This window comes from Emys orbicularis, chromosome 11, assembly GCF_028017835.1.
Source record: "Emys orbicularis isolate rEmyOrb1 chromosome 11, rEmyOrb1.hap1, whole genome shotgun sequence".
Lineage (NCBI taxonomy): Eukaryota > Metazoa > Chordata > Testudines > Emydidae > Emys > Emys orbicularis.
In genome coordinates, this window is record NC_088693.1 from 38,958,695 (window position 1) to 38,978,532 (window position 19,838).

Below are 19,838 nucleotides of genomic sequence, written 5' to 3' on the forward strand. Positions count from 1 at the left end.
AGAGTCTTGTATAATGGCACTAACACTTTCCTGTCTGTACTGGAAATACCTCGGCTGATGCATCCTAGAACTGCATCAGCCTTTTTCAAGGCTGCATCACATTGGTGGCTCATAGTCATCCTGTGATCAAACAATACAGCCCAGGTCTTTCTCCTCCTCTGTCACTTCCAAGTAATATGTCCCCGGCTTATAGCAAAAATTCTTGTTGTTAGCCCCTAAATGCATAATCTTCCACTTTGCACTATTAAATTTCATCCCATTTCTATTACTCCAGTTTTCAAGGTCATCCAGCTCTTCTTGTATGATATTCTGGTCCTCCTCTGGATTCAAAATATATTCCAACTTTGTGTCATCTGCAAATTTTATTAGCACACTCCCACTTTTTGTGCCAAGGGCATTAATAAAAATGTTAAATAAGATTGATCCCAAGACTGATTCCTGACAGTTCACCTTCCAGTGTGACCCATTGTACTCTCCCCTTCAACCAGTTCCTTATCCATCTTTCAATTCTCATATTAATCTCCATCTTCTCTAATTTAAGTAATACTTTCCTATGTGGTACTTTATTAAATGCCTCACTGAAATCCAGGTAGCTTAGATCTACTGCATTTCCTTTGTCTAACAAATCAGTTATCTTCTCAAAGAAGATCAGGTTGGTCTGGCATGATCTCTACCTTTTGTAAAGTCATGTTGTATTTCATCCCAATAACCGTTTACCTCTATGTCCTTAACTCCTTTCTCTTTTAAAATGTGTTCCATTGATAATGGTCTCATTAACGCTGTATGCAATAGCAATACCAACTCCCTACTTTTACTCACTATTCCCTGCTTATACATCCAAGAATCACATTGGTAGTCTTAGCTGTATGTCGGACTGGGAGCTCATGCTCAGTTGGTATCCACCATGATGCGTTAGTACCTTTCAGAATCCCTGCTTTCCAAAATCAGTCCCCATTCCTGAAAATGTGACCTTCAGTCTTTGTTCCCAGATGTATGGATCTTCCATTTAGCTCTATTAAAACACATATAGTTCAAGTGAACCCAGCTTACCAAGTGATCTAGATTGCTCTGTAAAATTAAGTTGTCCTTATCATTACTTACTATGCCAGTAATTTTTATGTCATTTGCAAACTTTACCAGCAATGATTTTATACTTTCTACCAAATCATTGATATTGAATAGCATTGGGCCAAGAAAAGATCCCTTCAGGACCCTATTAGAAACAGCCCTATTGGCTAATGTTTTCCAAGGTATAATGACTTTTTTTTAGATCTGTCAGCCAGTTTTAACCCATTTTAAATGGGCTACTTTGATTTTGGTACAAAATCAGGGATGTAAGGGGGCATAAGTGTCTGCCCACCCTGAATCTTCTGCCCAGATTTGTAGCACACAGGCTCTTGCAGGCATACCAGAGGCATGTAGCACACGTTGGGTGCTATATAAACAATAAATAGATAGTTATTATTACAATGACAAGTAATTTTTCCTGTCAGTGGCCTTAACTTTGTCATCAAAGCTAAACATTTTAAAACGCTATTTGAAATGCCTATTTAACTGCTGAATGTAGAGCATATGTTAATACACTTTTCTCCAGATACAGTAGTGTATGATAAACGTTACCAGATTTTCTTACTATTCCTATTTTATGCTACTAAATGCTAAGACAAATGGGTCCACTGAAAATGTATTTCCTTTGGAGGATGCAATCTGCAGGCCACCTATGTAATATGCAGAAATAATTATGTGTAGGGGTAAATAGCAAGAGCAAAACTTTATTAAATCAGAATCTAGATGGACAAAATAAACCATAGCAACATAAAATTTTAATGTAGATGTTGCTGGAAAATAAAAGGAAGGTATTAAAATACATTTTGAAAGAAGAATACAATGTATTCCCTTTGTCACGTAATCCAATACATCGCATCACAGCAGGGTACTGATAACAAGCTTTGTAATAATTGTGTGCTTTTGGCAAGCATCTGATAGGTGTGTGAAAGAGTGCCCAATTCTTCACTGGGGGCACATCTTCACTACCCGCCGAATCGGCGGGTAGCAATCGATCTATTGGGGATCAATTTATCGCGTCTAGTGAAGACGCGATAAAATCGATCCCCGATGGCTCTTCTGTCGACTCCGGAAATCCACCGCGGCAAGAGGCGGAAGCGGAGTCGACGGCGGCGCGGCAGCGGTCGACTCGCCGCCGTCCTCACAGCCAGGTAAGTCGACCTAAAATACGCCACTTCAGCTACGCTATTCACGTAGCTGAAGTTGCGTATCTTAGGTCGAACCCCCCCCGTAGTGTAGACCTAGCCACTCACACTAGCTTTACACCAGTGTAACAAGAATTGATTTCAGTGCAATGACTCCTGATTTGTATTTCTGTAAGGGAGATCATAATTTGGCCCTAAGACTGAAACATCACCATGAGGACAATTACAGATCCTGACATCATCAGAGTTTTGAATCCCAAGGTCCCTTCCAAACCCAAATTTAATAATTTTGGAAATGCTCAGTGATATAGGGTGAAATCCTGGCCTCATTGAAGTCAATGGCAAAATGTCCATTGATTTTAATGGGACCAAGATTTAATTGATAATCTCTTTATTATATTTAAATATCATAGGGGACATTTTCCAAGACACGAATAGGAGTTAGGCATCCAACTCCCATTGACTTTCGAGCAATATACCCTGGAAGAGTTTTGTACCTTGTCTACTTAGAGACAATACTGGCAAACAGCAAAGGTGTAGGCAGTGCCGCCAGAATTTCTTGATCCACAAACAACTCTTTGCAAAATGAGTAGAACATTGGAAAGCATCAAGATCTTAAGCTTTTGGGATTATAATCAGCAAATAATATGAATTTATTACTTGAGGGTATTCTGTTGTTGTAAAGAGTTAATTTCTTCAAAGTAAAGTAATTTCTACAAATAACTTTAAGATTTTGAGCCTGACTTTGCCCTGAGTCACATAGTGGGAATCACACCTGTGCACTGTGTATATAGTTGAGAGTAAAACTGAGTAAACAAACGTAAAGGGAGGCACCCACAGGCAAATGTGAATAATGGGCTTTTTCCTACAATAATTCATGGGCATTGGTAGCTGAGGGATGGATTTGCATCAAGCTTGAAGTTCCATGAAGAACAAATAAATAATAGGTGAACACTGCATAGTACCAGGCAAGTTATAAAAGCTACTGCAATTGAGTAGAAAAAACAGTTTGTCAAATCTTTGGGTTTGTGAGATTTTGTTTTTTTTATGTTAGCAGGATTATTTTCTTTAAAGAATATAATTGCATTGAAATGTATCCTTTCTTTAAGGACTAGATAATTGTATTGAAAAGACCTCACATAAAGTCTCCTTGGCATAGAATGCAGTGTTGGAGCTTTGCTGACAGACAGCCATATCCTGACACTGGTTTTTATGTAAAACTCCCACTGATTTCCATGGGTGCTTCACATCTGGAACAATGGCAGGATGTGTCCCAAAATGGGAATAACACCTGAAAAGCTTTAGAGAAACCCAGCAATCAGTCTGTGGACCTGAGAACGTCACAAAACTGCTTTAAAGAATTATGTTATCATCAAGGGCCAGATCCTACAAATGAGCCCCACATCTGCCCAGGGCCCCCCATCAACTTCAGTTTTGAAGTTTTCAAAGGGGCTTAAGTGGAATGAGGACCTTGTGCTGGGCCTCTGGAGAGGGGCAAATTACACTCTTAAGGCAGGATCCAAGTGTAATGTGAGTAATATTTTTCCTTCAATGTTTGTATTGAAAGTTAAATATTCACCTGTTTCTTTGAACTAGAAATATTATTAGGTTATTTATTATTTTTTAAAAATCATGTTAAAATGAGATACTAGAAAGGTCAAGATAGGCTGTGTGAATGATCTTTTTGGAAAAGAAATTAATTCCCAGATTTTTTTTCTATTAGCATATTTATGAATTGTCCTTAAAATAGTGCTTATGTCATCAATTAGTTGTGCTGTGTTAGGTTCTTTCTATCAGGTTTTTTTCTCTGAACCACCTCTTATAGATTACACAGAACAATATTCTTTTTTGAAAAAAGCAAAAATACAAAGGCTGTGAGCTTGCACTAGCTCAAACCTTATTTTCTACAAAATCCTCCCTTCTAAAATGTTTTTCTAATCTTTAAACTGCATGTGTTCCAGATGGCTTTAACCAACTCTTGCTCCAAGTGTATCACAAATTAACTCAAGGAAGCATTATTTCAAATAGCACTGATTTCTCTGTTTAAATAGAATGTTATATCAAGAAAGTAGCTTTTTATATAGTAAAACAAAGACAATAATAAACTAATTCTCATCAGTCAAAGGGATTTATTACTGTTGCGTCTATAAAAACAGGTGAATGGTTTTGATGCTGATGTTGTTGCTAGTCCCTAGCTAGTCACAATGCTTATCCTGCTTAGATAACAGAATATGTCAATATAAAGGGTCAAAGGAATAAGGAACCATGTTATATGTTATATACAAGAATAAAATGATGTTATAAGAGAAAGTTTCATCTAAAAACTCTTGTTTAAACCAAGTTCCAAAACAGAAAACAAAGATCCTAAACTTTCTGTATACCTTCTTAGAATAGGACAGATTTGCTAATAAATCTAGAAGTGAACAGGAAAGAAGAAAGGACTGTTTATAGTCTAAAATATGCTAAGACATTCGCAGCACCTGGCATGGCTTAAAACTAAATTGCGTTATCTTACTTTAGGTTCAGAAAACTGTCTTGAACAGAAGCTGAGAACACCTCGTCGACGATGTCAGCAGCCCAAAATGCTGAATAGCCCTGAGGACAACATGTACTATAACCAGTTAAATGTGAGTTCAAAGTGGCAATAAAGCTGTTTTACTGGCTTTGTTTCCAGTTAATAATTCGGTTATTAATACCTGTTCCAGCCCCTCCAGCCCCACCCCCACGTTCTTTTGCTCTCGTCTTGAACATGTGCTTATGCTCTTTATCTGTTGCTTTCATGTCAGGATGTCTGCCTTCACGGTGAATAATTGATGTGGTTTATCAAAGACGAGCAAGATGCATGCTTCATCAGGCTCACTTGAGCCCTTTGATCAAAAAAATTATGCTGTGACTTCTGATATTATCAGCATCTGCTTGCATTCAACACAAAATCACTTTGAATTAAAAATTAACGACTTGCTGCTTTGCTTTGACTGTGTGTTCTTGGCCCTCTCCACAGGGAACTCTAGAATATCAAGGGAGCAAGAGGAAGCCAAGAAAACTTGGGTAAATATCTATCTTCTTAGTTCTAAGCAACTGTAAACAGAAGAAGTCCTTTGTGATATTACAGAAAATGAAAAACTTTCTAGAGAGGTTTCTAAAAATAAACAATTACCATATCTCTGTGCATTGACATTGGACATTTTCTACAGAAGCAAATATAAAGCATGTATCTATTACTGTCTGCAAACACTAGAACTGGCTCTTACAAAATATTCTCCCCAACTCTCTCACAGTACAACTCAAACAAATTTTAGCTTCCTCTTTTTAAATAAACAAATTTAGTCATAGTAAAAGGTGCTGGACTTAGAGTCTTTGAAGTTGAAGCCAATTAGCCTAGAACAAGCATAGAACAAAAGCCATGCAGGCTTCCTCTCACCACCCTAGCAATATGCTTCAACCCTGCCTCAGGAGGGACCAGTCCTCAGAGAAGACAGAGAGGGGAGTTCTTTCCGAGAAAGGGTTGTTCCTTGCCCACTAGCTCTCGGCTAAGACTGCCACCAATGGTGCTAATTAGTATCACTTGTAATGTGGACGCTTTTCACCAGGATGTGGGCAGAGATCACTAGTGCATTTCACAAAAGCCACCATCCAGCAGTAACAAATTTCATGTATTACTGTCGTGTGCAGCAACTAGTGCACAGCAAAGACATATTAATGAACATTCTTTCAGTGATACCCACACATTTTCTTTGATGTATTTTGACCCTTTTTTATTCATTTTCTGCAAATAGTTATATAAGTGACTTTCTTTTGTTCACAACAATGTTCACGGAAAGTGAAAGTCTTGTGGATACTAATGCAAATGGGGTTTGTGAGAAGGTTCAAACCAGAATTGTTTGCATGGCTGTCTTGGTATCTCTTTGAGTTACCTCCTCCAGTTTATAAAAATCTGTCCCCCAGTCAGGAAGCAGAAATAATACTGTGTGATTTTGGTGTCCAATCATACATCATGAGAAGCTGAAGACACAGTTGGAGCAAATAGGGCCTGATCCAAAACCCACTGAAGATAATGGAATTGCCTTTAGTGGACTTTGGATCAGGCCCATAGTTCACAAACAAATGTTTGCCTATGGAGTTCAAACAATTCTGAATAATGAACATATTTGTAAATATTAAAGTCTGTGTGTGGATAAATTTTCAATCAGACAAAAATGCTACATTTGTGAAAAAAAATACTTGCTACAAATAATTGGTCTGACTGTACTGCAGACCTAGAGATGAAAACCTGTGTGACCTGTTACCAATCCTCAGAGCCATTCAGTTCCCACAGAGAGATTTAAAGCACTGAAAAAGTGGCAGCAAGATTGAGAGACGTAAAAAGGCTGCATCTTGTTAACAAAATCATCCCATCTTTTCCCCTTCTTGTATTAACACTTTTTCAGTGTTTTCATTTCACCATCCATAGAGAGGTATATTTCTTAAGGTTTTGCAGAACTACTTTGTACTTTTTATTTTATATATTTAATAAAAATCGTTTGTTTTGTGTTTTGTTTCAAAGCCAAATCAAAGTGCTTGACGGGGAGGATGAATATTACAAATCATTGTCAGCTGTCGAATCTATCATTGAAGATGACAACTCACTCAACTCCCCATCTCCTCTTTCCTCAAGAGAAGTGTCTTTTGCTCAGAGCTGAACTTCACCATTTACGCTTTGGTCTAATGCTGGTAAGAGTAATTGCACGTGTTTAGCAATGCTGGTTTGCATGTGTGTCTGAGAGACAGACAAACAGACATAATTGCAGCTAACGAAGCCTCTTGCAATATTAGACCCTGGTTCTGTAAACACTACCCACCTGAGTAGTCCCATTTAACTTTACTCATACAAGGAGTCCTGTTGAAGTCAATAAAGTTACTTATAGGTGTAAATGTTTGCAGGATCAGGCCCTAAATAGGCATCCCTTCTAAAACAGGATATCATTTTAAACCCAGCAGCATGGCATTGCAGAACTGGGACTGGGACTGGGACTTTCCATTGACGTTCAGCATAATTTGGGGTCATAGTAACAATATTATATATCATATAGGCCTTTCAGAACTTCATATGGTTTTTAAAACTACAAAGAATTAACACAATAAAAAGCATTGTGTAAAACCATTTAAAATACTGAATGTGTATCTCAGAATTTATCTGATAAGATAGTATTTAATGAGAAACCGTTTAACACAAGTTTAGTAATGTTCATACTTTCCCTGGAAGAGTTACCAAAAATAGTGGGGGTGCTGAGAGCATTGAACCAAACTGTAAACCCTGAATATAATGGATACCACTTCAAGCCAGGGGATGCGGCAGCACCCCTAGTACCCATAGTTCCAGCACCTATGAGTCAACATAGTTTTGAAAAGGAATTGATACAAAATAATTTAGTGTATCATTTTATAGTGTACTTTTGACTAAAACACAGGACTGGGTATCAGGAGAGCTGGGTTCCCTTCTGAGATCTACAGAATCTTAGATACATTATCTAATCTCTCTGTGCTGCAGTTTCCTCATATGCAGAATGTGGATAACATTTCCTTGCCTCTCAGGGGTGTTGTGAAACTTAATTCATTTAGGGTGAAATTCATTGTCCATTTAAATCAAAGAGTTTTAAGCACGTCTAAATTTAGCATATGCTAACATGTATAGGGACATAGGAACTGCCATAATTGCTCAGACCCAAGGTCCATCCTGGCTAGCAGTACCCTGTCTCCAACAACAGTCAGCACCAGAAGATTCAGAGCAGGATGTATGAACTTTGCAGTAGGCAGCTGGTGTGTGATCTGTCCCCCACGTTCCATCTCATCCTAATCTCAAATATTTAGGTATTACCTTAAACCCTGAAGCATGAGGTTTAATATTCCTTCCACAGAATTATAATATCATTAATTATGATAACTCTGGATATTCTTGATATCAATACTCAAACCCCTTTTTGAATCTTGTTAAGCTCTTGGCCTCAATAATTTCCTGTTGCAGTGAATTCCATAGTATAATTACCCATTATATGAAAAAGTATTTCCTACATCGGTTTTGAATTTCAGACCTTTTAATTTAACTGGATGTCCCCTTGTTCTTGCGTTATGAGATGAAGGAACAGAAGGTCCCAATCTCCCTTCTCTAGACCAGTCATTATTTTGTGTTCTTTTATCATGTATCCTGTTATTCATCGCTGTTCGAAGGTAAACAATCCCAAACCTTTCAATTTCTCTTTATTGGAGACTTTTCAGTGCCCTTGATCATTCTTGTTATCCAGATGAGGCCACACCACTGATTTACATAAAGGTGTTATAATAGTCTCTGTAGGATTTCCCATCCCATTTCTTATCCATCCGAAAATCTTGTTTGCTTTTTGACCACAGCTGCACATTGATGGGAGGTCTTCATTGAGCTGTCAACACCCAGATCCCTTTCTTGAGCAGATACAGTTAATTTAGAACACTTTAAGATGTCTGAGTAGTTTAAATTTTCCTCTCCAGTGTGCATTACTTTGCATTGCTGACATTGAATTCCATTTGCCACTGTGTTGCCCAGTCACCTAATTTGTTTAGGTGTCTCTGAAGTTTCTCACAATCATCTATGGTCCTAACTAACCTAAATAACTTTGCAAATTAAACAACACAGGACCTAGTATAAAACCACGAGACAGCTCACTGTTAACCTGATACCATGATGAAAATTAACCATTGAATCTTATTCTTTGTTTTCTGTCTTCTAGACAGCTTTTGATCCATGACAATATTTTGTCTCTCACCCTGTGACCGTGCTTCTTCAGTACTCTTCTATGCAGGACCTTGTTGAGGGCCTTTTGGAAGTCTAAATAAATAATATGAACCAGGTCTCCTTTATCCACTACTTCATTGACAGGTTTAGAGAATTCTAAAAATTTGTGAGACATGATTTTCCTTTGTAAAACTGTGCTGGGTAGTCTCTGTCCAAGCGCTGTGCTGAATTGGGGCCACAGAGCCATAACCCCTTCAATTAAGGGCTGAGAGAGTCTCAGGCTTTGTCTGCACTAGAAAGAATTTGCCAGCTATAACCAGAGGTGAAAGTAAGCCGATACGATACGGTAAAGCGTGCCGGTAGGAGCCGGTACACAGCCGACCATACTGGCAGAGCCGCTGATGAGGGGTCCAAAAGGGGCAGCTTCCCCAGGACCCGGCAATTTACAAGGGCCCAGGGCTTCTGGCAGCAGCCAGAGCCCCTGGTCCTTTAAATCGCCACCAGAGCCCCGGGGCTCCTGGCCGCCACTACCGCTACCATGGGGCTCCTGTGGAGATTTAAAGGGCCCGGGGCTCCCGGCCACCGCTACCACTATCGCACCAGCAGCCGGAGCCCCGGGCCCTTTAAATCACTGCCGGAGCCCTGGGATAGCAACGGCAGCCGGGAGCCCAGGGCTCCTGTGGCGATTTAAAGGGCCAGGGTTACAGCCCTTTAAATTGCCGCTGGAGCCTCTGGGTAGTGATAACAGCGGCTGGGAGCCCCGGGCCCTTTAAATCACCTCCGGGCCGCGCTGAAAGGCTGTCTGGGAGAGTCTGGCCCCAGCCCCGCCCCTTCTGCCCGAGCCCCTCCCCTTCCGGTTGAGCTGGCCCCCCGCACCCCCCTTGCTCAGGACCCTGGCCGCCCTGCGTACCGGTAAGTCCCTTAAGTTACTTTCACCAATGGCTATAGCTGTACTGGTAATCGTCGTAGTGCAGATGCAGCTTATGCCAGTTTCCTGAACAAAAGAAGCTATACCAGCAAAAGGACTTTATAACTGGCATAACTGCATCTACATAGAGCTTTTGCTGCCATAGCAATGTCCTATCTTCAGTGAACATGGAGAACAATTAATCACCATCCTTTTTATAATAGCCCTTAACATATTTGAAGACTTTTATCGGGTACCCCCTCAATCTTCTTTTTTCAAGATTAAACATGTCCAGTTTCTTCAATCTTTCCTAAAGCTTTGGGGCAGGAAAAGGGAGGCAGACAGGGAGTCTAGCAAAAGCCTCAAGTCTCTCCTAGTGGTCACAGTACTGCTCCTGCAGTCTGGTGTATGAGGCTGAGAGTGAAAATTCAGAGGGTTGAAAAGGAATATTTCCCATTCATGTTCTTGTCTTCAATCTCCATCAAAAACCTGACAGAATGGCTGACAAGATCAAAGGCCAAAGAGCTGCAAGCAGTGGGCCATGACCTTGGATTATGGAGAACACTGAATGTGTGAGTGTGCATGTTAGAATCTTTAAAGTACAGATAGTTCTGAATGAGAACATGTGGGCAGCTGCAAATGAGTTAGTGACACCCATAAGTGCAGTACAAATATGGCTGGTAATTAATACGATGGATGGATGTTTGTTTCTCTCTCTCCAGGAATCTCTTGGATGTCCATCAGCTTATTTCCATCTCACTAAAATTTGTCATGAATGAGCATCCTTTGTACTATCTCAAGAGAAAACTTTTTCTTTAGATAATTTGCTAAGACTCAAAGTGCTAGAATTTATGAGAAGTCAGAATGGGAAATAAAACTGTCTTGAAGAAAGTCACGTGAAAGTGTGGGCTCCCATACTGACTTAGGTCACAGGACCCTCAAAAATATATGGTTTCTTCACAGTGCAATTTTTTGTGTCTCAAAGATATTCATAAAAAAGCAGTTTTAAAAGTAGTTTTATGTATTTTTAAATGCAGAAAGTCAGGACATATGGCTGTAATCCACATTTTTGTCACAGGCAGTTTAATTATAGGTTACCAATTGTATATTATTTGGTGATAGCCAAGCTTGGCACATAAGTAACAGGGAACAAAAATCATAAACTCAATATGTTTATAATTCTATAATTATAGAAATATTGCCCTAGCTCAACTAAGCACATAAACCCATGTTTAATTTTAAGCATGTCTGTAATCCCAGCTGTATTCAACAAAGCTCTTAAACCCATGTTTAGGTGCTTTGCTGAATTGGGGCCCTGGTCAGCGAAAGCTGTGTCAAAGGAATTAAATTGTAAAACACAAGAAAGACACTTAACAGTTTTTTTCTGTTATTAAGCATCAGCATTTACTAATCTTAGATCTTCTGGCATTCTTTTTAAAGGATGGTATGCCATAGTCGTCTTTGAGTGATTGCTCATATCGATTCCCATTAGGTGTGTGCGCACCGCATGCACAGTCGTCGGAAAGTTTTTCCCCTAGCAGCACCCGTTGGGTCAGCTGTGGAGCCCCCTGGAGTGGCACCTCCATAGTGCTCTATATATGACTCTGCTGACCCGGCGCCGCCTCAGTTCCTTCTTACCGCCAGTGATGGTCGTTGGAACTGTGGCATCTTGCTTTGCAAGCTCTCCACGTTTCCCTAGCTTCTCTTTCGGACTGTTTGTATTTTGTAGTTGTTTAGTTCTTAGCGCTGCGGACTTGGCAGCACACACCTTGTCCTCAGGGATAACTATGCGGCGTAGTTCATGGCTGCAAGCCTCGGGGCTCCCATCTGAGGTTCAGCAAACTATGCAAGACCTATCCTTTGACGGGGTGGGCCTATTTGCCGAACAGACTGACTCCAGACTGCATAGCCTCAAAGACTCCAGAGCGACAATGAAATCTTTGGGTATGCATACCCCGGCAACCCAACAAAAGCCCTTTATGCCCCAACCGCTGCAACAGCGCCTGTATCTTCCTCGGCTGAGGCAGGATATTTACAGGCGCAGAGGTAGGAATGGCAGGCGTAAGCCTTCCCATCCCCTGTCTGGACAGGGCCAGGGCCCGACGAAGCCTTCGTTGGGCTCAAAACAGACATTTTGAAGGTGCGCCCAAGGACAGAGCACCTGTCTCAACGCCAGATCCTTCCCCTTGTTTTTGAACCATCTATCCCACTTCTACCGTGCTTGGTCCCAAATAACATCGGACCACTGGGTTCTTTATACGGTGGAAGTGGGATATTCTCTCCAGTTCTGCTCCTACCCTCCCTCCCACACCCCTTCCCCATCCCTCTTTAGGGACCCTTCTCACGAGCAACTCCTTATCCAGGAGGTGAAGGCGCTCCTCGCCATAGGAGCGATGGAGGAGGTTCCTCAGGAGCTCTGGGGAAAGGGATTCTATTCCTGCTACTTCCTAATCCCCAAAGCTAAGGGGGGGTCTCAGACCGATTCTAGACCTGGGAGGACTCAACAAGTTCATGGTAAAGTTGAAGTTCCGCATGGTTTCCCTCAGTACAATTATCCCTTCTCTGGATCCGGGAGACTGGTTTGCCGCACTCTGCATGAAAGATGCATACATTCACATAGCGATTCACCCTGCACACAGATGCTTTTAAGGTTCACGATCGACCAAAAACATTATCAGTTCATGGTCCTTCCCTTTGGCCTGTCGACAGCCCCAAGAGTGTTCACCAAGTGCATGTCGGTGGTAGCAGCCTTCCGCCGAAGGAGGCAGGTGCAGGTTTACTCTTACCTCAACGATTGGCTGCTCAGGGGGCACACCAGAGAGCAGGTGGAGTCGCGGGTCTGTCTGGCCGCATCCAAATCCTCCTCCGCAACGTGAACAAGTCAACCTTGTCACCAACCCAGAGAATAGAGTTTATCGGAGCAGCGTTGGACTCGGTCCAGGCAAGAGCACGTCTGCCGGAGTCCCAATTCCAAGCCATGGCAAGCATCATTCAATGCATGAGAGAGTACCCAACCACTACAACAAGGAATTGCCTCAGTCTCCTCGGTCACATGGAGGCCTGCACGTACGTGGTTCGACATGCCAGGCTGACACTCAGGCCTCTGCAGATGTGGCCCGCTTCGACATACCGCCCGTGGCACGTCAGCCTGGGACTAGGGGTCATAGTGCTACAACAGGTGCTAGAGTCACTCCAGTGGTGGCTCGATGCTTGAATAGTCTGCGAAGGAGTCCCCTTCAGCAGCCCTCATCTGTCCTTATCTCTAGTTATGGATGCGTCAGCTCTAGGTTGGGGGGGAAATCTGGGAGATCTCCAAACGCAGGGCCTCTGGTCACAGGATGAGCTCTCTCTCCATATCAATATCAAAGAGCTCAGAGTGGTGCAACTCGCATGCCAGGCCTTTCAGTCTCATCTGCAAGGCCAGCATGTGGCAGTCCTGACAAACAACACCACTGCAATGTTTTAAATCAACAAGCAGGGTGGAACCCAGTCCTTGCCCCTCTGTCAGGAGGCTCTCAGGCTCTGGGAATTCTGTATAGCCCACTCCATTCACCTGGAAGCATCACATCTGCCAGGAGTCCAGAACATACTGGCGGACCACCTCAGCAGGGCCTTCCACAGCCACGAGTGGTCCATCCAGCCAGATGTCATTCACTCCATCTTCCAGAGGTCAAGGTCATACTCAAGGTCCGCAGAGATCATTCTGGTGGCACCAATGTGGCCTTGACAACACTGGTACACCATGCTTCTGGATCTGTCAGTCGACGCCCCGGTCACGTTGCCACTCCTCCCCGACTTGATCACTCAGGACCATGGTCGTCTTCATCACCAAGACCTCCTGTCCCTCCACCTCATGGCCTGGAAGCTTCATGGCTAAACCCTATGGAGCTCGGAGCAAGTAAGGGAGGTCTTACTCAACAGCAGAAAGCCCTCCACGAGGACCACATACCTGGCGAAGTGGAAGAGGTTCACTTGCTGGTGTGACAAGCGTCATACGCCCCCACTTCAGGTGCCGTTACCTCTTATTCTGGAGTATCTTCTGCACCTGAAACAGCAAGGCCTGGCAGTGTCATCTGTAAAGGTACACCTAGCGGCTATCTTGGCTTTCCACCCCGGAGTCTTTGGACGCTCCGTCTTCACCAACCTCCTGGTTGGACAGTTCCTCAAGGGTCTGGACTGGCTACATCCCCAGATTAGACAGCCTGTTCCTGGGTGGGACCTTGATGTGGTCCTCTCCAAATTATTGGGGTCCCCATTTGAGCTGCTGGTGACTTGCTTCCTTCTCTACCTATCGTGGAAGGTAGCCTTCCTAATTGCCATCACATCAGCAAGAAGGGTGTCCAAGTTAAAGGCCCTTACCTCCAACCCACCTTATACAGTTTTCCACAAGGACAAGGTGCAGCTCAGACCCCACCTGGCCTTTCTTCTGAAGGTTATGTCACATTTCCATACTAGCCAAGACATATTCCTGCCTGTTTTTTATCCAAAACCTCATGCCAGTAGCCGTGAGTAGAGGCTGCACTCTCTGGATGTTCGGCGGGCACTAGCCTTCTACATTGAGCGCACTAAGCCATTCAGGAAGTCCAACCAGTTCTTTGTAGCGGTGGCAGACCAGATGAAAGGACTCCTCGTCTCATCTCAAAGAATATCTTCCTGGATCATGTCCTGCATCCGCACGTGCTACGAGCTGGCCAAGACACCAGCCCCGGCACTTACAGCACAGAGAGATGATGCAGCTTTCTGCAGAGCGGTGCTCCAATCAGCGATTCCATAACTCCCACCCCATCGCGTAGGTAAGGCTTGGGAGTCACCTAATTGGAATCGATATGAGCAATCACTTGAAGAAGAAGAAACGGTTACTCACTTTCTTGTAACTGTTGTTCTTTGAGATGTGTTGCTCATGTCCATTCCAAACCCACCCACCTTCCCCTCTGTCGGAGTAGCCGGCAAAAAGGAACTGAGGAGGCACCGGGTCAGCAGGGTCATATAAAGCAGTGGTCTCCAAAGTGGGGTGCACCCACCCCAGGGGGTGCACAAGAGGATCCTTGGGGGTCCTCCTCGGCAGAAGGAACTTTTTTTTTTTTTTGGCTTCGCGTCAGTTCGGACTTCGGCAAAAATGGTAGAGCCGGCGCGGCAGGGGGTGCGTGCTCAAAATTTTTTTACTGATTGGGGTGCGCGATCAAAAAAGTTTGGAGACCACTGATATATAGAGCACTATGGAGGCGCCACTCCAGGGGGCTCCACAGCCAATCCGATGGGTGCTGCTAGGGGAAAAACTTTCCGACAACTGTGCATGCAGCGCACACACACCTAATTGGAATGTATATGAGCAATCACTCAAACAACAACAGTTATAAGAAGGTGAGTAACCATTTTTTTCCCAGTGAGATTGCTTGCAGAATAAAGTAGTATTAACTGTGGGTGAAGCTGGCAGAAGCTGGCCCCAAATGATTAGATTTACAACATTAACCACTCATTACTGAATACTCTAATAGCGTGCCATTCTGAAAATCTAATTGGATAAGAATTGTGTCCACAGCAAGTCTGTTCTTCCTATTACTTTTGTACCCTGTCCCTTCTCCATCTGCTTCTTTGTCATATCCACCTGCGTATTGTTTTCTAGATTATAAATCTTTTGGATTAGGGATTCCCATTTACTACCTGTTTGTGCACTGACTAGAAGAACTGGGGAATGGGGTCCCAACGATATGGCTGAGGCATCTAGGCACTACCATAATATTAAAGTTTCATAATAATGCGGTGCACAATAGACATAAATATAGCTGCCTACATCTCTGCATCCTCCCCCAGATGTATATTGCTCTCTACATCTACATATAGGTCTAGTGCCTAGAGACCTCAGCAGGGTAACTCCCTTCTCATCCTTAATTTAGTGCACTCATACACTTTTGTTTCACAGTTTTGCTGTTAAGGGTCACATCCTCAGCTGCTGTGAATCAGTGTATCTACACTGAAGTCAGCTAAAAACTTGAGATTTTGCTGTCACTGACTGTCCGATTTCATTTGCTTAGACTTGTTCTGTTCACAGTGAAGGAAAGGGGCAGGGTATTGCATTGCTACTGAAGAAAAACTGTCTCACATTGCTGCAGTCCTGAACAAAATCTGCTTTTTCAAAGAACCACCATGCAGGGCCAAATTCTGCAGGCCAGGAGAGGGGAGCTTTGCAGGGGGGAAGCTCTGTGGCATCCTATCCATCACGAGGCCAGACCCCATCAGCTGTTTGGGAGCTCTCAACTTATTTCATTGCTGGGAGAGAAGAGGTTTCTTAGCCCTCCCACTGTCTTCCTGGCTGAACCTGCTCCCCCATAGGGACCTTGGCAAAGGAACCAACTCCCTGGTGGCCCCACTGCTTTATATGGACATGGGAAGGTAGAGTCTGATTCTGCTTCAAGGCGAAAAGGTGGCTTGTGTATGCAGGACTCAGCTCTGTAGTGGCTATGAGGAGGTAATTGAATCTTCCCCCTCAGGATTCAGTTACTGTTCCATGAGTGCAGAGCTCTGATGGGGCTTTGCAGCTGCTGAGCAGAAGGGTCAAGAACTGGCCCAGGCTACTCCACCCCAGAGATCAAACAAAATGCATGCAGAATTATGTTCTAGTTCTGATGTTTGTATTCTTGTATTCTCTTGAGATATAGAATTTTTCATTACATTAACAGAAGCCCAGCCTTTTCTCGTGGGGTCCTCCCAACAATTAACCCAGCAATCTCATATCATTAACCAGCAGACCAGATGGACTTCTCAATCCCACATTGATCGATAAATAGCTGACCCTCATCCCTGATGTTCCTAACAGTAAATGTCCCCCTCAAAAAAATGTCCCCCTCAAATTGTCCTCTCACCAAGTACATGGGAGAAAAAATGGGCCTTGCAGTGTGACCAAAGGTGTTAATAGATCTGAGCTTAGATGGACCAAGGGGAGAAATGAATGACCATTGAGTTCCAGAGTCAAGTATCTTCCCAGAGAGGACCCTGCTAGCCCCTCTCTACACTTTATACCAGAGAAGCTCCAGCTTCAGTGCCATTGCTGATCTCAGCTCTGGCTTTTTGGCCATGGTTGGACTTGTGGTTAAGGTACTGGCCTGGGACTCAGGAGATCTGTGTTCAATTCCAGTTTTATCACAGATTTTGTCTGGGACTTTGAGTGAGTCATTTAGTCTCTCTGTGCCTCAGTTCCCCATCTGTAAAATGAGGATAATTACTTTCTCCCATCTCTTGTCTTGTCTTCTCTATTTAGATTGTAAGCTCTTTGGAGCAGGAGCTGTCTCTTACTGTATCTTTATATAGTGCCTTGCACAATGGGGCAATATTTGTTCAGTCTCTGCTCACATTAGGGGGTGGGGAGGTCACTTAATAAGATATTTTAGTACTGTAAAATTCTTGGAGAGGATGTACATCAGTCATTTAAGACAGGTGTCCTTTAACACAGGTATCACCATATTTTTAAAATGAAAATATCAGGGGGGTTGAGTTGCCTGGAAGGAAATGAATGGATATCTTTATATAATAACCATTATTTTATTCTATTATAGGTATGATAAGTCTGGTTGGTTGTTTGCAGGGCCGGATTAATGCAGGGGCTGGCTTTAGGGGCTGCAGCCCAGGGCCCCCGTGTAAGGGCGCCCCGGCACAGCAGTGCTCAGGCAGGCTGCCTGCATGCCGTGGCCCCACACCACTCCCAGAAGCAGCCGGCTGCTGGCACATCTCTGCAGCCCCTGGCAGGGGGGAGGCGGCTCCGCGCTGTCCCCGCCCCCAGGACTGTCTCCGCAACTCCAATTGGAAACCGGCCAATGGGAGCTGCGGGGGCGGCGCTTGCGGGCACGGGCAGCACACTGAGACACGCATTCCCCTTCCCCCACGGGCGCGCAGAGATGTGCCAACAGCCGTCCACTTCCGGGAGTGGCGTGGGGCCACGGCATGCAGGCAGGCAGTCCGCCTGAGCCCTGCTGCACCACCGGCCGGGAGCCGCCTGTGGTAAGCGCCTCCCAGCCGGAGCCTACACCTCGTACTCCCTCCTGCACCCCAACCCCCTACCCCAGATCAGAATCCCCTCCTGCACCCAAACTCCCTCCCAGAAAGAAACTAATATAACAGCCGTTCTAAGGTAAGTAGGAGGCTATTTTGAATTAACTTAACTATAATATACATGTTTTAAGACTGAAATGTAACCACAGAATGGCTTTATGTTAATTAAAAGTAGGGCTGTCAAGTGATTAAAAAAATTAATTGCACGATTAATCACACTGTTAAACAATAATAAAATACCATTTATTTAAACATTTTTGGATGTTTTCTACATTTTCAAATATATTGATTTCAGTTACAACGCAGAATACAAAGTGTACACTGCTCACTTTATATTTATTTTTTATTACAAGTATTTAGACTCATAGACTCATAGACTTTAAGGTCAGAAGGGACCAATATGGTCATCTAGTCTGACCTCCCGCATGATGCAGGCCACAAAAGCTGACCCACCCACTTTCCCTTGAAGTCTTTAAATTAAGTCGCAGAGAATCCTCCAGCCTGCGACCCCTGCCCTATGCTGCGGAGGAAGGCGAAAAACCTCCAGGGCCTCTGCCAATCTACCCTGGAGGAAAATTCCTTCCCGACCCCAAATATGGCGATCAGTAGAACCCCGAGCATACAGGCAAGATTCTACAGCCGGACCCTTATTTTACCAGCGATGGCTCGTTAATGCCTAATTGACTAAAATCACGTTATCCCATCAAACCATTCCCTCCATAAACTTATCTAGCCTACTCTTGAAGTCAGAGAGGTCTTTCGCCCCCACCGTTTCCCTCGGAAGGCTGTTCCAAAATTTCACCCCTCTGACGGTTAGAAACCTTCGTCTAATTTCAAGCCTAAACTTCCCCACGGCCAGTTTATATCCATTTGTTCTCGTGTCCACATTAGTACTGAGCTGAAATAATTCCTCTCCCTCCTTGGTATTTATCCCTTTGATATATTTAAAGAGAGCAATCATATCCCCCCTCAGCCTTCTTTTGGTTAGGCTAAACAAACCGAGCTCCTCGAGTCTCCTTTCATAGGAAAGGTTTTCCATTCCTCGGATCATCCTAGTGGCCCTTCTCTGTACCCGTTCCAGTTTGAGTTCATCCTTTTTAAACATAGGAGACCAGAACTGCACACAGTACTCCAAATGAGGTCTCACCAGCGCCTTGTATAACGGAAGCAGCACCTCCTTGTCCCTACTGGAAATACCTCGCCTAACGCATCCCAAGATCGCATTAGCTTTTTTCACAGCCACGTCACATTGCCGACTCATAGTCATCCTGCGATCAACCAGGACTCCGAGGTCCTTCTCCTCCTCCGTCACTTCCAACCGATGCGTCCCCAGCTTATAACTAAAATTCTTGTTAGTCATCCCTAAATGCATCACCTTACACTTCTCACTATTAAATCTCATCCTATTATTATTACTCCAATTTACAAGGTCATCCAAGTCTCCCTGCAGAATATCCCGATCCTTCTCCGAATTGGCAATACCTCCCAACTTTGTGTCATCTGCAAACTTTATCAGCCCACTCCTACATTCGGTTCCGAGGTCAGTAATGAATAGATTAAATAAAATCGGACCCAAAACCGAACCTTGAGGAACCCCACTGGTGACCTCCCTCCAACCTGACAGTTCACCTTTCAGTACTACCCGCTGCAGTCTCCCCTTTAACCAGTTCTTTATCCACCTCTGGATTTTCATATCGATCCCCATCTTTTCTAATTTAACCAATAATTCCTCATGCGGCACAGTATCAAACGCTTTACTAAAATCGAGGTATATTAGATCCACCGCATTTCCTTTATCTAGAAGGTCTGTTACTTTCTCAAAGAAGGAGATCAGGTTGGTTTGGCACGATCTGCCTTTCGTAAACCCATGTTGTAATTTGTCCCAATTGCCATTCACCTCAAGGTCCTTAACCACTTTCTCCTTCAAAATTTT

General features: G+C 43.6%; 1 protein-coding gene across 1 annotated transcript in view; it reads left to right on the forward strand.

The window, feature by feature from the left end:
- MYO3B (myosin IIIB) overlaps positions 1–6,889 on the forward strand; it is a 296,479-nt gene extending 289,590 nt beyond the window's left edge. Inside the window, exons 38-40 of the mRNA XM_065413693.1 lie at positions 4,731–4,837; positions 5,212–5,258; positions 6,754–6,889. Of these exons, the coding sequence (XP_065269765.1) occupies positions 4,731–4,837; positions 5,212–5,258; positions 6,754–6,889 (290 nt within the window). The remainder of the gene's footprint in view (positions 1–4,730; positions 4,838–5,211; positions 5,259–6,753) is intronic.
- Positions 6,890–19,838: the final 12,949 nt, after the last annotated feature.